The 22908-nt window shown below is 47.1% G+C and overlaps 5 protein-coding genes across 10 annotated transcripts; 3 read left to right on the top strand and 2 right to left on the bottom strand.

Annotated features, from left to right (window-relative positions):
• The first annotated feature begins 1020 nt into the window (after nt 1-1020).
• LOC103988107 (histone H3.2) lies at nt 1021-1659 on the top strand. The gene has a single exon (XM_009406631.3). The coding sequence runs from the start codon at nt 1100-1102 to the stop codon at nt 1508-1510; it is 411 nt and encodes a 136-aa protein (XP_009404906.1). The 5' UTR covers nt 1021-1099; the 3' UTR covers nt 1511-1659.
• Nucleotides 1660-3286: 1627 nt separating this feature from the next.
• LOC103988106 (protein WHAT'S THIS FACTOR 1 homolog, chloroplastic) lies at nt 3287-4783 on the bottom strand. The gene has a single exon (XM_009406630.3). It carries the CDS (start codon nt 4670-4672, stop codon nt 3410-3412), a length of 1263 nt encoding a protein of 420 aa, XP_009404905.3. The 5' UTR covers nt 4673-4783; the 3' UTR covers nt 3287-3409.
• Nucleotides 4784-6028: 1245 nt separating this feature from the next.
• On the top strand, nt 6029-7746 carry LOC135584235 (protein BYPASS1-LIKE-like). The gene is made up of 2 exons (XM_065113011.1): nt 6029-7435; nt 7526-7746. The coding sequence occupies exon 1, from the start codon at nt 6245-6247 to the stop codon at nt 7418-7420; it is 1176 nt and encodes a 391-aa protein (XP_064969083.1). The 5' UTR covers nt 6029-6244; the 3' UTR covers nt 7421-7435; nt 7526-7746.
• Nucleotides 7747-14180: 6434 nt separating this feature from the next.
• On the top strand, nt 14181-16791 carry LOC135615036 (exocyst complex component EXO70C1-like). The gene is made up of 2 exons (XM_065113006.1): nt 14181-16450; nt 16525-16791. Exon 1 carries the CDS (start codon nt 14281-14283, stop codon nt 16420-16422), a length of 2142 nt encoding a protein of 713 aa, XP_064969078.1. The 5' UTR covers nt 14181-14280; the 3' UTR covers nt 16423-16450; nt 16525-16791.
• On the bottom strand, nt 15709-22680 carry LOC103988104 (protein SET DOMAIN GROUP 41). 6 transcript variants are annotated; one of them, XM_018826913.2, is made up of 7 exons: nt 21867-22680; nt 21704-21743; nt 21511-21623; nt 20570-20668; nt 17635-18797; nt 17474-17556; nt 15709-16751 (listed from the first exon to the last, which is right to left on the bottom strand). In XM_018826913.2, exons 1-5 carry the CDS (start codon nt 22668-22670, stop codon nt 17874-17876), a joined length of 1980 nt encoding a protein of 659 aa, XP_018682458.2. In that variant the 5' UTR covers nt 22671-22680; the 3' UTR covers nt 15709-16751; nt 17474-17556; nt 17635-17873. The 6 variants fall into 6 exon arrangements, with proteins under 6 accessions (XP_018682458.2, XP_018682457.2, XP_009404902.2 ...); XM_018826912.2 differs by having other exon boundaries at nt 15709-16735; XM_009406627.3 differs by having other exon boundaries at nt 15709-16735; nt 21511-21611.
• Between the last annotated feature and the right edge of the window lie 228 nt (nt 22681-22908).

The following is a 22908-nucleotide window of genomic DNA, read 5'->3' as shown; positions in this document are numbered from 1 at the left end:
TAAATTCAAGTTTAAGTATTTTTGGATAAGTAATTAAACTTATCAATTCGATGAGTTAATTATTCCATTAAATCGGATCATTACATGAGCCCATAATTTAGCCCCTTAGGTTTATGTTGTTAGGTTTTACATTTCCATCGACGAACTATATAACCATTGTGGTCGTGACAATGAAAGACCTGATTTGACATTAGTCATGATGGTGCTATGAATCTACAAGTCCAATGCTAAGGCTTGCTCGAGACTTATATCTTCATCAGTACAACTTTAATTTAGCTCTAAGAAACCTCTGCACTTAAGCAAAGTGTGGTTATAAGCAACCACCCTCATAATTATTCATGTATAGCAACATTTAATAATTTATTTATGTAAATATTTTAAAAAATATAATATATTGTATAATTTGAATCCAATATAAGATTTGATTCTTATGAGAAAATATTATTGACATCCTCATAAAATTAAACATCGAGTCATAAAATATTATATGTACAAACATCGAGGTCGAAAAAAATTTTTGACTAATTTTTTTTAATATTCAAATTAGTATCTTGAGATATATAAGTTATAAAAAATAATCTCTAAATAAATAAAATATTTTATGAAGAGATAATCTTTAATTAAAATATTCAGATGTCAAAAAAGAAGGTAAGTTTTATCATTGAGATTGATTCGGCTATCACATCGATAATCACGCAAAGGATTCATCCTAATACTTTTCCGATCACTTATTTTCTTTTCTCTGAATTTGTTTCGGATCAAACTATGGGGTATTTGGATCCGATTTAACGAATCCGATCCGCTGTCTATTTTAAGCGCATCATAGGTCGGTGTGGTGCAAGAGAGAGCGATCCGCGTGGTCCTCGTAAATGAGATCCCCACCGTCCGTGCAGCCTCAATCTGACGATCCACGAGAACTCCCGCTTCGATAACACACCCAAATCCCCCAATATCTTTTCGAATTCCACGTTTCCCCGCCTCGATCACCCCTTCAAATACCCGCCCTTCCGTCGCCCATTACCCCATCTCACTCATCTCGATCCGCCTACGGCTCTCCGCGACCAAGAAGTGTTGTTAGCCTCCTCCTCCCGATTCGACGATGGCGCGGACGAAGCAGACGGCCCGGAAGTCCACCGGTGGAAAGGCCCCGCGGAAGCAGCTGGCGACGAAGGCGGCGCGGAAGTCGGCCCCGGCGACGGGCGGCGTGAAGAAGCCACACCGTTTCCGCCCCGGGACGGTGGCGCTGAGGGAGATCCGCAAGTACCAGAAGAGCACGGAGCTGCTCATCCGGAAGCTGCCCTTCCAGCGCCTGGTCCGCGAGATCGCCCAGGACTTCAAGACCGACCTCCGCTTCCAGAGCTCGGCGGTGGCGGCGCTCCAGGAGGCGGCCGAGGCCTACCTCGTCGGCCTCTTCGAGGACACCAACCTCTGCGCCATCCACGCCAAGCGGGTCACCATCATGCCCAAGGACATCCAGCTCGCTCGCCGGATCCGAGGCGAGCGGGCTTAAGCGCTTCTCTCTTCTTTTCCTCCATCTGTTTGTTTCACTAGTAGCGGTGATGGGAAGGGGAAAGGAATGCTGTAGTATGTCGACCACGTCAGTTTATGTTTCCTATTGTAAGTTTGTAGTCGTTAGTTCTAACATTGTCGCATGATCAATATATGAAGTTGAGGTTTAGTAGCACAACTTGGTTGCTTTGCTCATTGTAGATCAATATATTGCTTTGCTTGTTCTGTAAAATCAGAAACCAAAAAGGGAAACAGGTCCGCCAGCAAATACAGAGTAATATTGACTGTGTAATATACTAATGCACATACATAATCGCGTAATATTGATCCAATCTGAACCAACACCATTTTAGTCAAACAGAATGCACATACAGTAAATTCTATTTTTTATATATGCATAATGGCACAAGAAGAAGATGCTTAATTTTAATTAAATGCAGTGGATGGATGTCATGAGTTGATCATCCATATCATATAAATTAAATTACTACTAATTTAATATTGATATGAAATCCATATTATCTGAAGTCTCCTTGTGAGCCATAGATGAGATTATCAGTTGATCACTCAGATCATATCAATTCTCAAGTATCACTAATGATCATCAGCTTCACTATGAGGCAATGGTACAGAAGAGGGAGAAGAACTCTACCCAGAATTAAAACAGTAAAGTGACTTCAACCTTATTTATGATCGCTGCTTTCTTCGGTAAAATTGTAATTTCTTGAAGAAATCTTATTCATACAACACACAAATCAGCTTAATAACATTCTTCCTTTCCAACATAAAAAGGAAGACTATGCTGATTATGGTCTTGACATGTTATACTAATAACTCGGTCATAATTCAAGGTTTTAAGATGGGCATTATAATCTAATTATGATAACAATATAACTCTAAAATCACTGAAATCTATCAAAAGCCATAACATAGGAAAAATCTTTTACATGTAAAGTCAGATGAAACTAAACCAGAAGGAAAATAACCAATAAATAGGATAGAAATCTGTCTATGGAGTAACACATCAAAGGACAAAAGTCTTGTTCTCTCTCTCTCTCTCTCTCTCTCTCTCTCAATGTTTATTAACACCTTTATATTGACATGATGATATTTCACCTATACTTCAATCCTTGCTTAAAACCATGGAGCAACCCTTCAAAATTCTATGATAATTAGAACACTCAAGAAGAAGAGGGAAATGATTTTATTACATTGAGAAAGGTTCATCTTTATAAAACATAAATAGACATTCCTACAAAGGGAACCACTTCAAATGAATATGCATGAACATACACATAACAAAATAAGTATATCACATAGATGAAAGTGGCAGATCTACAGTCATTCAGTTGTTCTTACAACAAAATAAAGATAATCTCATTATGCCGGTAACAAAGAAATACATGTGCTATCAGTTCTATCGCTAGATGAATAAGAATCCAATGCAATTGTCAGCATAAACCATTAGAAAAGGAGCCTGAAGAACTCCTATCAATATAATTTGAAGAAAATACGATCAGGTGCATTACCTATATTGATGGTTGGCAAGGAGGGAGACCTACTTGGATGCTTGGCACATTAGTTCTACCGCTCGATAAGAAGTCAATCGATTCGTCACTATAAATATAAAATAGTAGACTCACTCCTATCTACATAATTTTAAGAAAAATGTGGGTCGGTTTTATGCCCCAAGTCCATTTTCGCAACTTTGAGGCCAATAACAATGTGTCCTCTGAGCATACTAAGATGACAATACTTGAATGGCAACATATAATCATGATCTAAGGCATTTGCATAAACGATGATCAAATTGTAACAGATGGTCACTATCCCACATTTCAATTCAAAAGGCATTAATTTCGAATTATACAAGAAAGGTTGCAGTCATACCTCCATTTCATCATGGTTTCTCGTCGAAGAGCACTTTGTAAAACCTTATCCTCTCTTCCCTCTTCTCAACAGTGTCCAGTCTCGAAGCTTCCTCTTCATTTTCATCATCTTCTTCCTTCTTCGGTGTCAAGTCAATCTCACCTCTCTTCCTCTTCTTCCCCAAGTTTGCTAGATGCCGTCTCCGATTGTACTCGTGAAGCCCCTCCTGCATCAATTCCCCAAGCTTATCCTTCACCACCACCAACGGGTCCTTATCTTTGAGCTCCGACCCATTGTATGCTTCCCTGAGGACCACCGTATAAATCTTATACCTGTTCGACACATAGAAGATGCACGGATGCCTCAGCAACAATAGGTTCAGCCTCACCGGCAATCCAAACTCCCTCTTAAAGTGCTCCAGCTTTAGGATCGATGCTTTCTTCCACAGCGACAGCGAAAGGATCTCATGGACGACCCCCACCGCCCGCTTTTCTGACTCCGTCCGGTCCTCCGAGTACGGCGAGACGTACGGCGTGGCGTCGTTGAACTCGTCGAACTTCTCCCGGGTCTTGAACCAGGTCTCCGGCAACGAGCATACGTACCGCGGCTCAGTTCCGCGATCGATGGCCGCGGCCTCGACGGCGGAGATCGCGAGATTGGGATCCCACCGGAGGAGCTCGATCTCCATCGCGTTCTGCCGCGCAGTGCGGTTGATTACCCTGAAGATCTCCGGATGCTTGGGAATGAGGCGCAGGACGAAGTCGTCGGGGAAGCCGAAGTTGCGCTTAAGCTCGTTGAGCTTGACGACGTTGAGGCGGCGGTCTCGGGAGAGCATGAGGAGCTTAGCGAGCCGCCGGGCCATGGCGGGCTCGGAGGCCTCCTTGACGCTCTCCTCCTCGTCGACGAGCGCGGCCATGCGCTTGGAGAAGGTGAAGCGAAGCTCCTCACCGCCGCCGCCGTCGGGGCCAGCCGGGCCGGATAAGGTGTCGAAGCAGCAGGGGTACTTTCGGAGCCAGTTGAGGGCGCGGCCTTGGAGGTCAAAGGTCTTGAAACGCTTCTGGAGGGAGCGAACGGTGGCGGTGCGGCCGGGGGAGCGGAGGAGGAGGTTCTTGATCTGGTTGTTGACGATCCAGCGGCGGTTGCGGGAGAGCGCCGCCTCCAGCAAGGCGTCCTTCTTCATCGACCATAGGCGGCGGCGGAGGAGGAGGAGTATCTCCGGGACGCGATCGGGACCGGCGAGGCCGGGGGGGTTCGGGATGAAGCTGTGAAGGACGGCGACGCGCTTGGTCGCCATGGCCAATTTTCGCCCGGAGCTCAAACCCTTATCACAAACAGGCCCAGTCCAAAAACGACCGAGCTACTTAGAAACAAACAGAAGCCCAATGAGCCCACATTCCCACAGAGACATATGCCCACACCACCAACCCATCGGAGGAGCGTCAGTCGAGGTCTTCTTCTTCTTCTTGATCTCGAAATCAATGTTTTGAAACCCCCAACCGACAGGTGGATTAATCGGATCCGTTACATTGAAAGACTGTGACACATGCCATAAGGTCTCACGAGATCATGTTGGACCATAAATGATCACACATGCAGATCAATTCGCACGACATAGTGGACCTCTCTAGTATTCTTTTAAGCATGTCATGGTGGCTTTTGAGACATACCCAAATGGCTGGTTTTGCCCAGCCAAGTTGAACATTCCGTTTCCTGTGGCTTTGTAACATCTGGTTGTGGCTACTGCCGCCGGTGCCACATCAACATCAACCCAATCAAAGCCAATAAGCTAATGCATGGTTGGTTGAACTTTATCTTCCTTCCATGTTTCGGGACTGCATTCTCCATAGATTGTGTCCCAAGTCGTGAAATTTCTAGGAGAGAAGTTGAAGCCGGATTAGGCGATTTAATTAGGAGTTCGTTGGGGAAGTTAATATCGGAAAACAACTTCCAAATGGGCATTTATGATTCGATTTATATTGACCATTCATTATATGTATTATTTATAATTTTACGTGTTCACATACGGTGGTATCCTCACGTAAATAAATATATTCTCATATTGTAATAATCCGCCTCCAATTCCTCATCCGACGTCAGCGTGATGGAATCCCTACGTGCGCGACGCCAACCTCCGCGATGCCGACCGACCGCTCTGATGCGTCCCAGGCATCAAGACCGTCCGTCCCCGACCGACGCTCAATCGGACGGTCGATGGCGAAAGGGTCTAATGATACATTTTAATCTTTTAATTAGCCTCTCTCTCGCGGATATATCCCCCACGTAATCTCCACGTGTTTGCGGATTATCCGCCTCAACGACGTCCCTTGAAAGAGGGAGAAGAATAGCTCTCTGCCGTGACGTGGACGAGTCATTCACCGCTCGTTCTGCCGAGCCCACACCCTTATGTGGGGTCCACTGATTCGTGGGTTCGTCCGCGGACCCATTCTTGAGTTCCCAAGGTAGGCTTGAATTCTGTAAAAGACCGTAATGGAAGGGGTAGTTTCGTCAAAGCATTGCGGAGATGATGTGCGTCAGCTCCACGTGGCACGGGAGAGTCTCCAAATCTGCGGTTTCAGTAACCGCCTCTTGCCGCTTCGTCTCTTCGCTTTACCATTAGGAAAATAGGAGGTGGTTAAAGAGTTATCAACGAAGGAATAATTTCGTGGTCCCCCTGGCGGGGAAGAGAGGAGTCCCTTTCCCATGACGATAAAGGAGGACCACTAGGGTTTCGGGGGCATCGGCCATTCGCGACCTCCTCCGTCGATCGGATTCGCTCCTCCCCCTCTCTCTCCAATATCTGTCACTCTGGCTTTGATCGAATCCTGATGCATATGGTCTTGGTGTGGGGGGACTTGGAGGCGTGACGATGCCCACCGCGGACTTCCAGGGCTCGTCGGCCCCCTTCGCGTCCACCGGTCGCTCCTTCCTGAGCCTGCGGCGGGACCACGCAGCCGACCCGATGGACGCACATCATCGCCACCACATCGATGCCGGCGAGCAGAGGGAGCTCGACGCCTTCCAGCACCAGGTCGCTGATCTCTTCCACGACCTCGCTGGCGGCGGCGACGAGATCCTCTCCATATCCTGGGTCCGGCGCCTCCTGGACACCTTCCTCGTCTGCCAGGAGGAGTTTCGGGTGATCCTCTTCGGCCACCGCCGGCCCCCGGCCCTGATGGACCGCCTCGTGTCCGACTTCTTCGAGCGCGCCGTGAAGGCGCTCGACGTCTGCAACGCCGTGCGCGATGGCGTCGATCAGTTGCGGCAGTGGCGGAAGCACCTTGAGATCGTGATCGTGGCCCTCGGCCCGCACCACCGGGAACTAGGAGAGGGGCAGCTCCGCCGGGCCAAGAAGGCGCTCGGCGACCTCGCCATCCTCATGCTCGACGAGAAGGACTCGGGCTCCGTCCTCTCCCAGCGCAACCGTTCTTTCGGCCGCCATAGCGGCTCCTCTTCCTCGTCGAGCGGGGGCCGACGCTCGCACTTCCGCTCCCTCTCCTGGAGCGTCTCCCGGTCCTGGTCCGCGTCACGGCAGCTTCAAGCCATCGGGAACAATATAGCCGCACCTCGTGGCCACGAGGTCGTGGAGACGGCCGGGCTCGCAGTGCCTGTGTTCACGATGAATTTAGTGCTCCTCTTCGTGATGTGGGCCCTCGTGGCGGCGATCCCCTGTCAGGATCGCGGCCTCCAGATCCACTTCTCCGTCCCGCGGAGCTACCTCTGGGCCGCCTCGATCACGTCTCTCCACGAGAAGATCGTGGAGGAGTCCAAGAAGAAGGACAGGAAGAACTCGATTGGGCTGTTGAAGGAGATCCACCAGATCGAGAAGTGCGTCCACCACTTGATTGACCTGATAGATGCCGTTCAGCTCCCGATGGCGGAGGAGAAAGAGATGGAGGTGAGGCAGGGGGTGCAGGAGCTGGCCCAAGTCTGCGAGGCCATGAAGGAGGGTCTTGATCCATTGGAGCGTCTGGTCAGGGAAGTCTTCCTTCGGATCATACGAAGCCGCACAGAGGGGTTGGATTGCTTAAATGGTGTCGAATGACATCATCGTATCGAGGTTTCCTTGTAATGAAACTAAGTGTACAACATTGATGGTATATTATATAACCTTTCTCAAGTTGGCTTTCTGGGCTGCATGTGTTCACAGGCCAGAGACGGAAGAGCCTGCTAATGAAAAGAACCAAGAGATGGATGAAATGTTCTCTTCCAAGAGTAAGTATAGCAGGTAATGCTCTTGTATTTACGGTATTGCATTCTGTATAAAGAAAGGTTTGGGTTGTTGAATTTTGTGATTCTGATGTTATGTTTTTGTGTCTTTGGTGTACATGTTTTGGGCTATTCAAATCTACTTGGCTATTCAAGCATTCACTGACTTAGTCTCTGATGCGTAAAATATTTTTAGTCTAATTATATGTTGGATGGATTTATTTTTTGGATGTTTGGCTTGGAGAGTAGTTGTCTTATGGAGTTCAGATTTTACGGTAGTTGATCTGTTCTGCCATGTGTGCAGTATAGAGTCGATACTTGTGGTTACAATTTTGTGGCCTGTAAATAATCATATTCAAAAGGGCTATACTATACTTGCAGTCTTTTAAAACAGGAAGGCCTACCAAGACTTACAGGTCGGAATGCAATGCTTTGTTGCATTATTTTGTCACCAATGAACATCGCTAAACGATACAATGAGAAATCCTCTGTAAAACTTTTTCCCTTTTCGAATGTTCTTGTCTGGAGTTACTTTTGGATTATGGATGGCACCACTAGGACAACATTTGCAGAAGGCATTGTATTCTTCAACTCACATCGTACGATGACCTCGAACCGATGTGATCCACCTTGTTTCCTGGCTCGACGATTCTTCCCTCATCCAAGTAATTGGTGTGTTCGGATGGACCTCGGTCCCTGTGAAGCTCTTCGGTTGAGAACCCGCAAATTAGTCTTCAGGGCTTAGTAGTTCCGTACATTTTTGCCTATGTTTTTCCTTTAGTACTTATATGCAGAAATCCATGCTGAAAAAATGGTCAAAAGAGAAGAGAAGGAACACTTAATTATTCGTTCTTCATTAGTAAGGTTTATATAGTTGTTGCAAATAAATTGTATTGAATTTGAAGTAATTTGGTGATATTGAAATCTATCAATATCAGATCAGGTGGGTTGAATTATGCTTGCTGATAATGGGAAATGTGGTTTATTTCGCATCATCTACTTGTGAAAACGAACTAGTTCCTTAATCCTCCAGTACCATATATTTCTAAATTTATAGTGTGCATTGTGATATAGAAAGTTTGTTTGCTAATGCTGGTTGTCACTGCACTTGTATATTGTTATAATTATGTTCGTCCATCATCTCGGAAATGGTTTAATAGTTGATGGATTTTAGGGTGTAGTGGTGTAGCAGGAGCCTTCTATTTTGTGGGAGCTACTACTCCGTACCATATTTAGAGATGATGAAGAATCTATTAAAAGACTGAACTTGGTGTTCAAGGAAATTTTGTCTCTGTATAATCAAATTTATTAGAATGGACTATTGTCGCTACAACAGGCTGATCATTATGTTCTTGAAATTGTTTATTGTGGATATGTATGCACCTAAAACAGCATCTTGTTTGCGCCTCCTCCTCCTCTGTTACTTGTGGACAATCAATCCTCTATATTTCAAATACAAGTTATAATTTCTGATGCTGAGATCAAATTACTGTCGTTGATGATTGAGTCATTTCATGCTTTACCTTTGTGTCTCGATCTGCACTGATGGAAGACAGGTTCTGAAGCCGAAACCTTGTCTCAATTTGCTCTGCTACGACAACAAAGCTGGGAGACGACTTCTTGTCGACATGGGTATAATCTGAAACATTCTACCATCACTCAGAGAACGTTTTGAGATGTCGTTTGTAGGACAAAATGAGTCAGGTGGTCTGATCATGAATCAATTTTGTTCCCAAAATATAATGTCTCCGTTTCTCTATGGTGGATAGGAGAGGAGATTGCGGTTCTCACTCTGCTTTTGCGTCTTGAATCCGATATGACGTAACTATTAATTAATAACATTGTGGCAAGAATTTTGAAGATTATAAATAATTTTGATTGATTTGGGATATACTTATTTGATTCGATTAATCGATTCAAATTGAATCAAATCAATTTTAATTTAAAAGGATATTAATTCGATTGACTTCGTTATTCTAAACCCTTAATTGGTTTAAACTAATTAATCAAATCGATCCAAAAGTCCAATTTTACAAATCAAGAATTAATTTAGCAAATTTTATTATATCTTCGATTCGATTGAATTGAATCATTTCATTTGAAATATTTATTTTTTTAAAATTATTTAAAATTATAAATCGATTAACTGAACTGAATTAATTGATTTTGAATCGGTAGATCCAAATCGACACCGATTTAGACTATTTTATTTTAATCAAATCGAATAAAAAAATTATTTGATTCAGAGGAAGAAAATATTTTAATCAACAATATTTTATTTTCTAAAAAATAAAAAAAGATATATTTTTGTCACCACCATTTTCCATCAGAGGAAGAAGAGAATGGGGAAACACCTCATCATCCACACATGGTTTCCGATAGAAAACCCTGCATGTCAGGTTTAACCTAATTGAACACCACCTATATATGTATGGTTCAAAAATATTAACTAACTAAAATGACCTGCTTATGATCAAATTTCTGCCCTAAATCTTCTTCATCACCATCGTTCAATATTTGGACTCAGCTCGCCAAAGAAAATTCACATATATTTTCCTTCCCATCCTCCAATAGTGTTGATGTCAACAACTTTATACCGTGGCATCGGGGCCGACACGGCTTGTTTCGGGTCCGAATGGCGGGGATCTTGCTCAAGGTCTCTCGGGGTTGCTGATGTGGGCGGCCGTGCGGATCGGATCACGTCGGGGATCGTCGGGACATCCCGTATGGAAGGGTCTCTCTCCTCGGCGTTGGTGGGGAAGTAGCTCCGTCTTCGTACCTGCACACAGGTCGGGTCGAAGCTCGGCCCGAGCCCTCCGATGATCAAGTCAGATGAAGTGAAGAGGTCTTTTTTGTGTGTGTTTCCTCCCCCCATTTTGCTCCTCTCGGGAGCGGGGTTTTTATAGGATGACTTACTGTGTCTGTTGTGCCTGTTTTGCATGGAGCAGGAGAGTACTCTCGGCCACGTCTGACAACGGTGTTGGCGTGGCGTGAAGGATTAGGCCTGAGTAGGTCGTTAATGCGCCTCGGCCGACGTTCTGGTCCGTTTGACCAGGTGCTGTCGGGTCGATCGAGGCGTGAGGCGTCATCTGAGGCAGCTGATGTCAGCCCGAGTCTTGTCGCCATTATTATCCTCATCATATTCCCCCCCGGAAAGAAGCTATGCGTTGGTCGTTGTAACGAGAGTCTAAGGCATGGCTTCAGCTTTCAGTATTTGTTTTTGCCGGGCGGCTGCTGGTCCGTTACCAGGGGCGCGGTCCGGATTTAGCAAATAAGGGAGGCTGGGTGTGCGGCGGTGGTCTCGGACAGCATGCAGCTTGAGGAGAACATCTCAGGCGGGCAGGCCGCGCAGAGGAAGTGGTCTCGGGCGACATGTAGCCGAGGAGCACGACTCAGGTGGGCTGGCCGCGCAGAGGTTGTGGTCTCGGGGGACGTGCAGCCGAGGAGCTCGGCGCAGGCGGGCTGGCCGCGCAGGTGTGATCTCGAGGAGCATAGAGCCGAGGAGCACGACGCAGGCGGGCTAGCCGCGCAGGTGTGGTCTCGGGGAGCATGGAGCCAAGGAGCACGACGCAGGCAGGCTGGCCGCGCAGGTGTAGTCTCGGGCAACATGCGACCGAGGAGCACGACGCAGGCGGGCAGGCCACGCAGGTGTGGTCTCAGGCAACACGCGGCCGAGGAGCACGATGCAGGCGGGCAGGTCGCGTAGGTGTGGTCTCGGGCAACACGCGGCTGAGGAGCATGACGCAGGCGGGCAGACCGCGTAGGTGTGGTCTTGGGCAACATGTAGCCGAGGAGCATGACACAGGTGGGCTGCGGCTGAGGGGTATGGCTCAGGCGGGCAGGTCGCGCAGGTGTGGTCTCGGGCAACATGCAGCCGAGGAGCACGGCATAGGCGGGCTGCGGCCAAGGGGTATGGCTCAGGCGGGTAGGCCGCGCAAGCGTGGTCTCGGGCAACATGTGGCCGATGAGCACGATGCAGGCGGGCAGGCCGCGCAAGTATGGTCTCGGGCAACATGCAGCCGAGGAGCACGACACAGGCGGGCTACGGCCGAGGGGTATGGCTTAGGCGACAGGTTGCGCAGGCGTGGTCTCGGGCGACATGCAGCCGAGGAGCACGACGCAGGCGGGCTACAGCCGATGGGTATGGCTTAGGCGGGCAGGCCGCGCAGGCGTGGTCTCGGGCAACATGCAGTCGAGGAGCACGGTGCAGGCGGTCTCGGGCAGACTGCGGTCGAGGGACATGGCTCAGGCGGGCAAGCTACGCTGAGGTGGACTCGGGCAGTCTACGGCCGAGCCGTGTAGATACAGAAGGGGGTTAGGCCGGAGCTAACCGCGAGCTGGGAGGCAGTCAGGTAGATACTGAGCCTTCGCTTAGAAGAGACTGAGGCAGGGCCTGGATTCCTTTTACGAGGACTACATCGAATAGCCACCGCGGGTGCTCGACTTCTTCTATGGAGCCCGTTGCCAAAAGTCGCTCCTCCTCCTCACGGCCACCCAGGCCTCCGCCACGATGTACTGGTTAGCCTGCTGGAGCATATCTGGTACTATGGTGGGGGGTCACTCCACGAGGGACCAGAAGAATCTGGAAGGTCGCAGGCCTGTCATAAACGCCTGCACTAACAGAGAGGGATGAGCGTCCAGCAACCCTCGAATTTATGTTGTAAAACGATTCACAAAATGGGAGAGGGGCTCGTCCTCCCTTTGGTTGAGTCTGAGGAGCAGTGCAACAGACGACTTTGGCCGGGCGTAGGCTAAGAAGTTAAGCTCGAAGCCATTGATGAGCTGATCAAAGGAAGCGATCGTTTCGGTCTTCAGACCGTTGTACCATGTGCGGGCTGACCCCCTCAAAGTCGTGGGAAACGCCTTGCACATCAAGGCGTCAGAAGTTCCATACAGTGCCATTTGGGCACGGAAAGCGGCTACGTGGTCCGCTGGGTCGGTGGCGTCGTCATATGCGTCCAGAGAGGGGAGCCGAAAGTTCGGGGGGACTATCTGATCTTGTATCTTGGGCGCGAACGGAGACCCTTGGTGTGCGTCCTCCCCGAGCTCTCCCTTTGACCTGCGAACCTCCTTCTCCACTTCGTCGAGCCGCTGACTGACAAAGCGTAGTTGGGCTCGCAGGGAGTCCATTGAATCCAAAGACAATGCCTCGGGTTCCGGGCGACAGCTCGGGTTTGCCATCACTCAATCCCTGAGTGGGGCCGATCGAACCCGAGGCGAAGTGGGGAGCTCCGGAAGTAGCGTGTGGGCCCGAATGGGCGGCTCTTGTTGCCGCAGCGGTTGGATCGCAGGCGGATGCGCCGATTGAGAAACGAGCGGGATAATGGTTTGCACCATACTCATTAGAGCTCAGACTTGATGAGCGAGGTCCTGAAAGGCCTCGGATGACACGGGCGATGGGTCGGATGGGGCTCCTTCGGGCGGCGACCAGCCCGGGTCGTTGAATAACCACCAATGGCGCTCTGAGGTCACGGCGGGGTGCTCAGCTCGAGGTTCTTCACGCGAGGGGTGTTCCCCCAGAGCTCCGATTGGGTGTGACCCCTCAGCCGTGAGCTCGTCTGAGTCGATCGGGCGATCCCTTGACATTCGGGCCCTCCTTCTAGCGCCAAAAATGTTGGTGTCAACAACTTTATGCCGTGGCCTCGGGGTCGACGCAGCTTGTTTCGGGTCCGAATGGCGGGGATCTTGCTCAAGGTCTCTCAGGGTTGCTGATGTGAGCGGCCGTGCGGATCGGATCACGTCGGGGCTCGTCGGGACGTCCCGTATGGAAGGGTCCCTCTCCTCGGCATTGGTGGGGAAGTAGCTCCGTCTTCGTACCTGCACACAGGTAGGGTCGAAGCTTGGCCCGACCCCTTCGACGATCAAGTCAGATGAAGTAAAGAGGTCTTTTTTGTGTGTGTTTCCTCCTCCCATTTTGCTCCTCTCGGGAGCGGGGTTTTTATAGGGTGACTTGCTGTGTCTGTTATGCCTGTTTTGCAGGGAGCAGTATCGTATTCCCGGCCACGTCTGACAGCGGTGTTGGCATGGCGTGAAGGATTGGGCCTGAGCAGGTCGTTAATGCGCCTCGATCGACGTTCTGATCCGTTTGACCAGGTGCTGTCGGGTCGATCGAGGCGTGAGGCGTCATTTGGAGCAACTGACGTCAGCCCGAGTCTTGTCACCATTATTATCCTCATCAAATAATAACAAGTTAATGATATAATATATCTTTAGATGACAAATTAGATCATTGTTAGTGGTTCAAAATTAAACATATAAACCTATATTAATGCGTACTCACAAAAGGCGTTGTGAATTGCATGTCTCCAAGTGAAGTCAAAGTGGGACCGGAATTGTATTCCTCGGTGTCTCGAGCCGCTCCTCACGTCGACATAAAATAACGCTTTTATGTCACTAAATAATAGTCGAAATTAATTATTTAGTGGCCTCTACTAACTGTTTACGTGGCTCCAACATCTGTACGTGTGGAGTCAACCATTGCCCAATTGACTTAGTCCGATCACCCAATAGAACATCTCTCTCTATCTCTCTCTCTCTCTAAAAGCGATGACCATTTCAAATGGTGATCCCTCCTCCTCCTCAGTTTCCGCCACCCCTTTGCCTCGCGCTCCTCTCCTTGGTTTCATCTCTTTGCCACCCTTGGTTGGCTTCTTTTGCTGAACGCAAGAACACGTCAGAGAAGGGAGAAGGACGTCGATGGAGTGTAATCAACCACTTGCTCCTAGGAAATCCAGCAGCTTCTCCTCCGGCCGCGACGAAAAGCGCCGGGAGATCGACCGCAACTTCTCCTTGGGCACCGTCAAGTTGGAACAAGGCCACGAGAGGAAGGAGAGACGCAACAAAGAGACCATTCAAGAAGAGGAGGAGGAGGAGGAGGAGGAGGAGGCCGAGGAGAGGACCGGGAAGATGAGGGAGGGTGCAAGCAATGGTGAGGAGCCGGAAGCCAATTTGATTACCGTCTCCGGAGACATCGATAACTTCCTCGCCGTCCTTCTCGCCGTTGGAGATGGTCGAGATGGGAAGCACGAGCCACCGGAGATCCCTGAATCTACCGTCGAGAAGTTTGTGGCTTTGGTGGAGGAGGAGATGGCCACGTACGAAACAGGCGACGAGAAGTGGCCCTCCGGTGGTGCCGAGTCGTCGCTTCTCGATGCGATCGACAGGGTCTCGAAGCTGACGACGGGGTTGAGGAAGTTCTCGTCGGAGCCCAAGTACCAGCAGGCGATGAACCGATCCGGCACCGTCCTCCACCAGGCCATGTGCTTCCTCGAAGATGAGTTCCACTCGTTGCTTCAGGACGCCAGAACAAAGCAGGAGGCCGTCAGCAGCAGCTCCAAGACCAAGCCGCAGCCCTCGTTCAGCCGCCTCTACGAGTTCGATCGCCACGTGCCACCCTCGTCGGAACCAAGTTCCTGCGTGCCTTCCCCCGCGTATCCACCGGAGGCCGTCGAAAGGCTGCACAAGATCGCCGACGCCATGATCTCCGCCGGGTATGATGCCGAGTGCTGCCAGGTGTTCGCCGTTGCCCGGCGCAATGCCTTCGAGGCAGGACTGCCGAGCCTCGGTTTCGAGAAGGTCAGCATCGAGGACGTGCTGAAGATGGCATGGGAGTCCCTGGAGTCCGAGATCGCGACGTGGATCAAGGCCTTTCGGCACACCATCACGGCCTCCATCTCCGCCGAGCGCGAGCTCTGCGAGGCTGTTTTCGCCAGCCACCGCGCCATCTCCGACCGCCTCTTTCGCAGCTTAGCCCACTGCGCCATCACCCAGCTCCTCACCTTCGCGGAGGCCGTCACGATGACCAAACGCTCCGCCGAGAAGCTGTTCAAGGTGCTCGACATCTACGAGGCCATGCGCGACGTGATGCCGATCGTCGACGCCCTGCTCCCGGACGAAGCCGACCAGGAAGAATCCTCCATCCTTGTGGATCCCAAGACGGAGATATCCTCGGTACGGTTTCGTCTCGGAGAGGCAGCCGTCGCAATCTTCTGCGAACTGGAGAGCTCCATCAAAGCCGACAGCAGTAAGACCCCTGTGCCCGGCGGCGCAGTCCACCCGCTCACCCGCTACGTGACGAACTACCTCAAGTACGCCTGCGAGTACAAGAACACGCTGGAGCAGGTCTTCAAGGAGCACAGACATTCCGAGAAGCCATCGTCCACCGACGGGGACGGCGACAATTCACGGGGAAGCGGCGGGGGCGGCAGGGGCGACAACCGCGGCAACAATGGCGGCAACGGAAATTACAATCCGTTCGCAGCTCAACTAGTGGGGGCGATGGACTTGCTGCACTCCAATCTGGAGTCGAAATCGAAGCTGTACAAGGACCTCGCCTTGAGCAACATCTTCTTGATGAACAACGGGCGGTACGTCGCGAAGAAGGTGAAGGGGTCGCCGGAGATCCATCAGCTGGTGGGGGAGACGTGGTACCGGAAGCGGTCGTCGGACCTGAGGCAGTACCACAAGAACTACCAGCGGGAGACGTGGTCCAAGCTGCTGGCCTGCCTGCGGGACGACGGGCTCCAGGTGAAGGGGAGCGTGTACAAGCCGTTGCTCAAGGAGCGGTTCAAGAGCTTCAACGCCATGTTCGAAGACATCCACAAGGCGCAGAGCTCGTGGGTGGTGAGCGACGAGCAACTGCAGTCGGAGCTGAGGGTGTCGGTGTCGGCGGTGGTGGTGCCGGCCTACCGGTCCTTCCTGGGGAGGTTCTCGCAGTACCTCGACCCGGGGAGGCAGACGGAGAAGTACATCAAGTTCGGGGCGGAGGATCTGGAGAATCTGATCGACGAGCTGTTCGACGGCAACCCTTCTTCCATGGCGAGCAAGAGGAGGACGTGAGGGGGGGCCGCTGGTGGTGGTGGTGGTGGTGAGTACGCTGCCGTTGTGTCGTCTTCCACCGTGTTCGTCGGAATCCTCTAATCGAGAAATCTGGTTGCGCAGGAGGCGACGACGAACAACTGCTGCGCTCCACGATCTGGATTCCGGGCCTCGTTCATGCTGGGCTCGAGGAAGGCAGAGCATTCTCGCGGGGAGTCGAGCTGACTGCGGCTCAACACAGAGCGACCGTATTCTGCCCTTTCCGTTGCTTGTGTGGGTGTTGTGTCTTGAACTCGTTATGCTTCCTAGTCATCACGACGAGTCTTGTTGGACTCTGGAAAGATCATGATCTCCATCACACAAAAAATAAAGCAAATCTCAATTATCTGATTTATGATCCACTGCTGGTAAGATTAGATTTTACAATTACAATATATGGTGTTATCAAGGAATTTTCTTTAAGTTTTAATATTATGAGCCTTAACCAAAAAATAAAATAAAATAAAATAAAAATTCTGAATGTATGATTCTTTTTCTTTTTTTTGGAACCTGAGCAAATTACTACTTTGAACACAAAAGAGGAACATAGTATAAAGTACATGATATGATATTCATGAACTCCAAAACCTATCACTTTGTGTGATAAATGTATTAATCGATCAGAATGTCTCAACATTGGACTGTCTATGTTAATTGTGGTCTCACAAATCAGGTTTTTGAGAGAGATGCACAGGATGAACAAAAGTGTTCATTCCATCTCCAAAGGAATTTGATATGTATTCGTTTTGAGATATGTATGTGTATGTGTATATCTACTTAGTCCAAGCTTCAAACATTGCAAAATCTGTTGTCCATGTTGAGATTGCAAGAACTTGTAGCCAAAATAGTCTTATTCTCAAGCACAATTTTCCTGTTTGATGCAGACCATGTCACAAGCAGATATGACTTAAGAGTGAACCTTTTCATATTAGTGAATTCAAGTTGATCACAAAACAGATATGCCACATGATTAATAAAGAACACAAATCTATCTTCAAACCAGAATGACAGTAAAATCACAGAAGATCATTACCTCATTTCAGTTTTCCTCACCCAGTCGACTTATAAAAGTGACAGGTTGATGGCGGTCTGAGTGCAGAGAGACTTGTGTTAATGCTGGCACAAAACCATAAGGGTTGATCAGACAACTCAAACAGATGAGAACAAAAGTGCATTGAGATCATTGGCACTCACCTCCTGACCGGCGTTTTGCAACAGTATTTCAGATGCCATCACAGTAGAGCTTAGGATGACACGTCATCCGGATGTGCAGTCATAGAAACAGAGTTGCACCAAGAATTTATAGTTCATTTCTGACCAAGTAATGTGACTCGAGATTCACATACACAATTAGTTAATTGTATATGTGACAGTAAACTCAATAATATGGCTTGTGAAAAGGTCTTCTGAATAGTCAATGGATCAAATAACAATCATAAAAAACCATGAAGCATAATCTCTACATGATCTGCCAAATTGCATTGTGGTCCATAGCATATGCTTGCCAGATATCTACCGTAAGCGAAGCAATGAACAACAAGCTGAAACAAGAACCTCCTTTTGTCTTCGATGAATATATCTTCATGATGTCTACACCCAGAGCAATCTTTATTAATGAAGTCAGATATCCCTCTCGGATTGGCAAAACACTGAGGATTTATGACATTCGGACCAAGCCAACTAAAATCTACTGGGCTGTTTATGCTTTCCAAGTAAGGCAAACCTTCAGTTAAAAACGGCCAGGTTCTTGATAGAATTTCTGAAATACATCCCAGAAACCTCATTGATGTTGCCTTGCACTCATCCAATGAGTGTTCCATCATGATACTCTGATAATGACATAATACTGAGTCAATGTCTGACTTGCATTGATTTGCATTTAGTGACCACCCTGGAATTCTAAGAATGCCGCATGTATATTCAGCTGCACTTATAAGGAAATGTGCAGTGGTTGCTATCAAGGAGGGTTCAGACAAGAACAAATGGTGCACGGTGCCAGCAAGTAGCAAAGAGTATGATGCAGCAGCTCTGCCCATTTTAAAGGCCTCAGAATTGTTACCTTCATCCAAAGAGATGGCAAGCAAGTTGAACAGACGTGTCCGATATGCAGATGAGATGGTGATGTATGCATTAAGAGGAAGATGATGAAGAGTATGCAATTTGATTCTTCCTCCAGCTTGAAACTCTTTGTCTTGAGAGCTACAGAAAAGCATGCTTTCAAGCTTCTCACAGCAAGCTTCAGGATTCTCATCTAATGTGTAATCAGCTATAGCTTGATCTAGTATATCAGCAAATTCTTCACAACAGGGATCTGTGCTGTTACTGCAGTTGTCTAGGCTCAATTCCCTAGCATCACACTGATCTGAAGTCAAATCCACACATTTCAATCTAACAAAGACTCATTGTTGAATTCCACATTCATCAATAGTTACCAAGAAGTTTAAGGTGTATCTATTATTACATATTTACGGATTGCAATGCATGTAGTATAGCATCAGTGAGAAAACCAATCAGAAACTGCTGAATCAGATACAAGATTATATCAATGGCACTAGTTTATTAACAAATATATTACGATTGATATATGTGATAATGATTTGTTTAGATTTTTAAGAGAGAAACCAATGGTATTAAAATTTTCTTATTTACCAAAATAATTAGAAATCAATCACATGTAGGCTGGTTGTCTAAACAAATTCAAGAATCTACAGAGATTTGGAAATTTGTACTATGGTAATCTTGTCTCTGTGATATCACTGACAAGGATACAGAACAACATGGACTTTAGTTTACAGCAACATATCCCAGAAACCAACATTTACTGCGTTAGATCTACATAAGTCTGTGTATAAGTTTCCAAGTCTCAGACACTGTAACAATAATACAATTGTGAACAAATGGTTCTATAAATAGAAAAGTCAAATAATAGTGAAACTCAGAAACTACCAACTCTAATTAGAAAAAGCAGCATTCAAGATTTGCTCCTAGCATGCTACCAATTGTCACTATGAAGCCATTTCACTCATTAAGCAACTATGCAACTCGTCCGCATCTACACTGCCTATCCTGAGTAAAAATTAGTAAGATCATCTTGTGAATTAGTATGGTTTACATTTGCGAAAGTGTTATAATGGTGCTTTTCCTCAACATTTCCACATTTCTCAAAGCGCACTCATAAAGTAACTATAGCAGGTTGCACTAAATTAATTCTGGTTAATTAGATTCAAGTTTGTTTTAATATTTAAATTCCAGTTACCTCTCTCTTTGACCATCTCTTTGACAAAGATCATTTAACTGGCACAGATTTAAGCTCGTCCACCATTCAAATGCTACGTAGCCAAACCCAATTAGCTGGGGCTCATTGTTGATGAGGTTTCAAATGTTATGCATTAGTACTTTAGTTCAAAATAACTCCTAAAATAAATTTTGCGATAAGTCATGTAATGACTTCTGCAAATACCACAATGCATATCATACATCATTAATATGAAAACCTATGAGAATTATCTAGATTAGAAAATGCAAAAGAATCTAAAGCTGGGTTACACTATTCCTCACTTACATGCCTAGCAATTGAGCAAGGGCAAATGTGATGCATGCATCAGAAAGCAATATATCAAAAAGAATTGTATGTTTCCATTGTTGAGGAATCTGATAGAACTTCCTGATTGCAAGAACATCTTTTATAAGGACATGACAATCAAAGCCCGTAATCTGAATGGAACTAATACCAACATAAAAAACTGCAAAAAAGAAAAAGAAATCATTTGGTAAAGAAATTAAGGCTCAAGTTGTAAGAACCGTACGAATCAGTTCTTGCAGCTTAAACATGATATTTAACTTGCATGTAAATTGAATGTTTAAGAAATCTTTATGCAATGAAAAATCATTTGAAATTGTACAAAGAAGTCACCTAATAAAGCAATGACATAATCCTGCTAACAAATTATGTGCAGTTTATGTTTCATGATCAGCCATAGTGCTTCAGAAAAGGAAAATTTCAACAATATCAAATAATGGAAAAGTGGATGCTCATACTGGAACTATTGCTTTTATACAGTCAAAATGGGAAAAGATAAAAGAGAAGCAAATGAAAAGTTGATATCCTTAAATTTGCTTGGTTTCTTACATTCAGAACAAAATCCATATATAATGGTGATGATGCACCACATCGTCCACAGCAGCAAACAAATCGATATTTTTCCCACAAATCATCTTGTCTCTCGACCTGTAAACAGAAACATTAGAGGAACCAAACAATTTGAAAAAAAAAAAGAAATAGCAGAAAACATGTAGCACCAGAAGAAAAAAATGAATACCAACCGAAAAAGCACACTAATATAAATGGTCTCCATGCATAATTACATGTAAAAGACTATATATAATTTAACAAGTCAAACATCAAATTCGATACACAAAGGAACTTTAATATAAGATGAAAAAGAGCGATACCAAAAATAGATTAGGAAACAAATGTTATATAATAACCAAAGCAACTCAAAAATAAAAAGAGCTTTTAAGATTTTTGAGATCCATAACTGTTTGTTGTGAAAATAAATTAGGAATCCAATGTTTAGATTATCTTCCATATATATGAAAAGAAGATACAATTAACAGAGCTGCACAGCATTGAAAAAAACAAGGAGCTGCACAGCAAATTGCAAGGGGATTATAGGAAGATATTTATATTCAAGAAAAGATCTGTACTTTACAGGTGTCAATGTTTACAGTAAGGTTGTCACCTGATCAAGCCCGGTCACGATCTGTAGTAAACCGATCAAGGGTCTGAACTGGGAACTTAAAGACACATTACTCTTATCATCTAGCTGAGGTCGTGGCAAGCTAAAAAAAAAATCACAGAAGCAGCTTAATTTAAGCTTGAATCAAATTATTAAATTTGAATATGATCAATTATTCAAGATTGCAACTCCAACTTCTTTGGTTAGGGTAAAGTCACATTGATAAGCAATAAAAACTAGCCAATTTAAATCCTGTACGATGTTCATGATCATTTCTAGTTCAGCATCACACTGACCAGGTCCCAGACAATATTAATATCAAAAACTATACCTTGGGTTGTAGCAGGTCGACGTACGTAACGCAAACCTCTTCGCCTTTCATGATTGGCTTTATGCTCCGGACAGTAACCCTTGGCCCAAATTTGGAGAATCCTAATAAAGAAACTATATAAAATATTCATACAATTCACAGAAATTTTTCTCCTTTTTTTCAGATAAAGGCAAGGCGGAAACAAAAATTTCACCACAAGCCAATCTGCTTTCACCATAAATCCATGCATTCCACTGCAGCCAACATCGAATTCGACATCACTCTCACCACAAACATATATTCTCAAAAGAAGAAATCATCTTTCCCTGAAACAGAGGAAGATAAAAGGAGTCAAAAGAAGTGATCGAACAGCGTACCGCATCTGTTGCCACTCCAGCCGCAGCAGACGAGGCAAGAAACGATTCCGGCGTAACTGGACCGGTTTCTCCGTAACGGTAACCCAGTTCGAACCGGTAGCAAGCGTTGGGCACGCAGCTATGGTTGAACCAAGAGAAGCCCGGGCCGTAAACCGCGACCCCGAGTGCGCCGACCTCGCTAATATGCACCTCCACGGAGTTCCTTAGCACCGCCCAGAGCACCACCTCCGGGGAAGCCGCCCCGCCGTCGAAGTCGGCCTCTCGCGATCGACCCCTACCCCTCGCGAGCGACATCAGCGCCGCCCCCTCCAATATCCTCTCCGCCACCTCCCCTCCTTCCTCCAGAACCTTCTCGAGATCGCTCGCAAGCAAGCCGGCGATCCGGCGCGGCTGGTCGGGGAGGGAAGCGGGCGGGAGAATCCCCATCCCTAGTGTCTCGAGGGAGTGGAGGAGCCGGAGCGCCGCGCGGAGGTCGGAGGTGTCCCCGTCAGGATGGTGGTCGCGGAGGAGGCAGCACTCGCCGCTGGCGGCGTGGGCGGATGAGTCGGCAGCGGAGCAGGCGGCAGAGCAGTAGCGAGAGGCGCCTCGGCAGGCGGCGCAGGGGAGGAAGGAATCGAGTGGTCGGAAGCAAGCGGAGCAACGGGATGGCAGGAAGCAGCGGTGGAGGGCAGCGGCGAGGGGCGGAATGGGTGGGGTCATGTCTCGCGCCAACCCCGTCTCTTCGCGCGCCCGCATCTCCATCGCCGGGTGTTCTCGGGGCTCCTCTTCGGCGCTTGTTGCTGCAGTGCGAAACATGTTTTCCATACGCTTCTCTCTCCCCTTTCCATTCATTCAGAAACGTTTTCTTTGTTACTTAAATCTTCTTCCGGAAGCAAAATGTTTTTCAAGTTTTATAAAACAAAAACAAAACAATGAGCACAATCGAACCCTTCAATATTGAAAATTTTTTCTATTAATGATATTAACTATTCATGTCTTAATATTGCACGATTTGAGTGGTCGATTATTTTATTTTGTGCAGTATTTACTTCCAAAAAAAAGG

Source organism: Musa acuminata, chromosome BXJ2-6, assembly GCF_036884655.1.
Source record: "Musa acuminata AAA Group cultivar baxijiao chromosome BXJ2-6, Cavendish_Baxijiao_AAA, whole genome shotgun sequence".
Taxonomy (NCBI): Eukaryota; Viridiplantae; Streptophyta; class Magnoliopsida; order Zingiberales; family Musaceae; genus Musa; species Musa acuminata.
The sequence above is the reverse complement of the archived record's forward strand: the minus strand, read 5'-3'. Positions and strand labels throughout refer to the sequence as shown.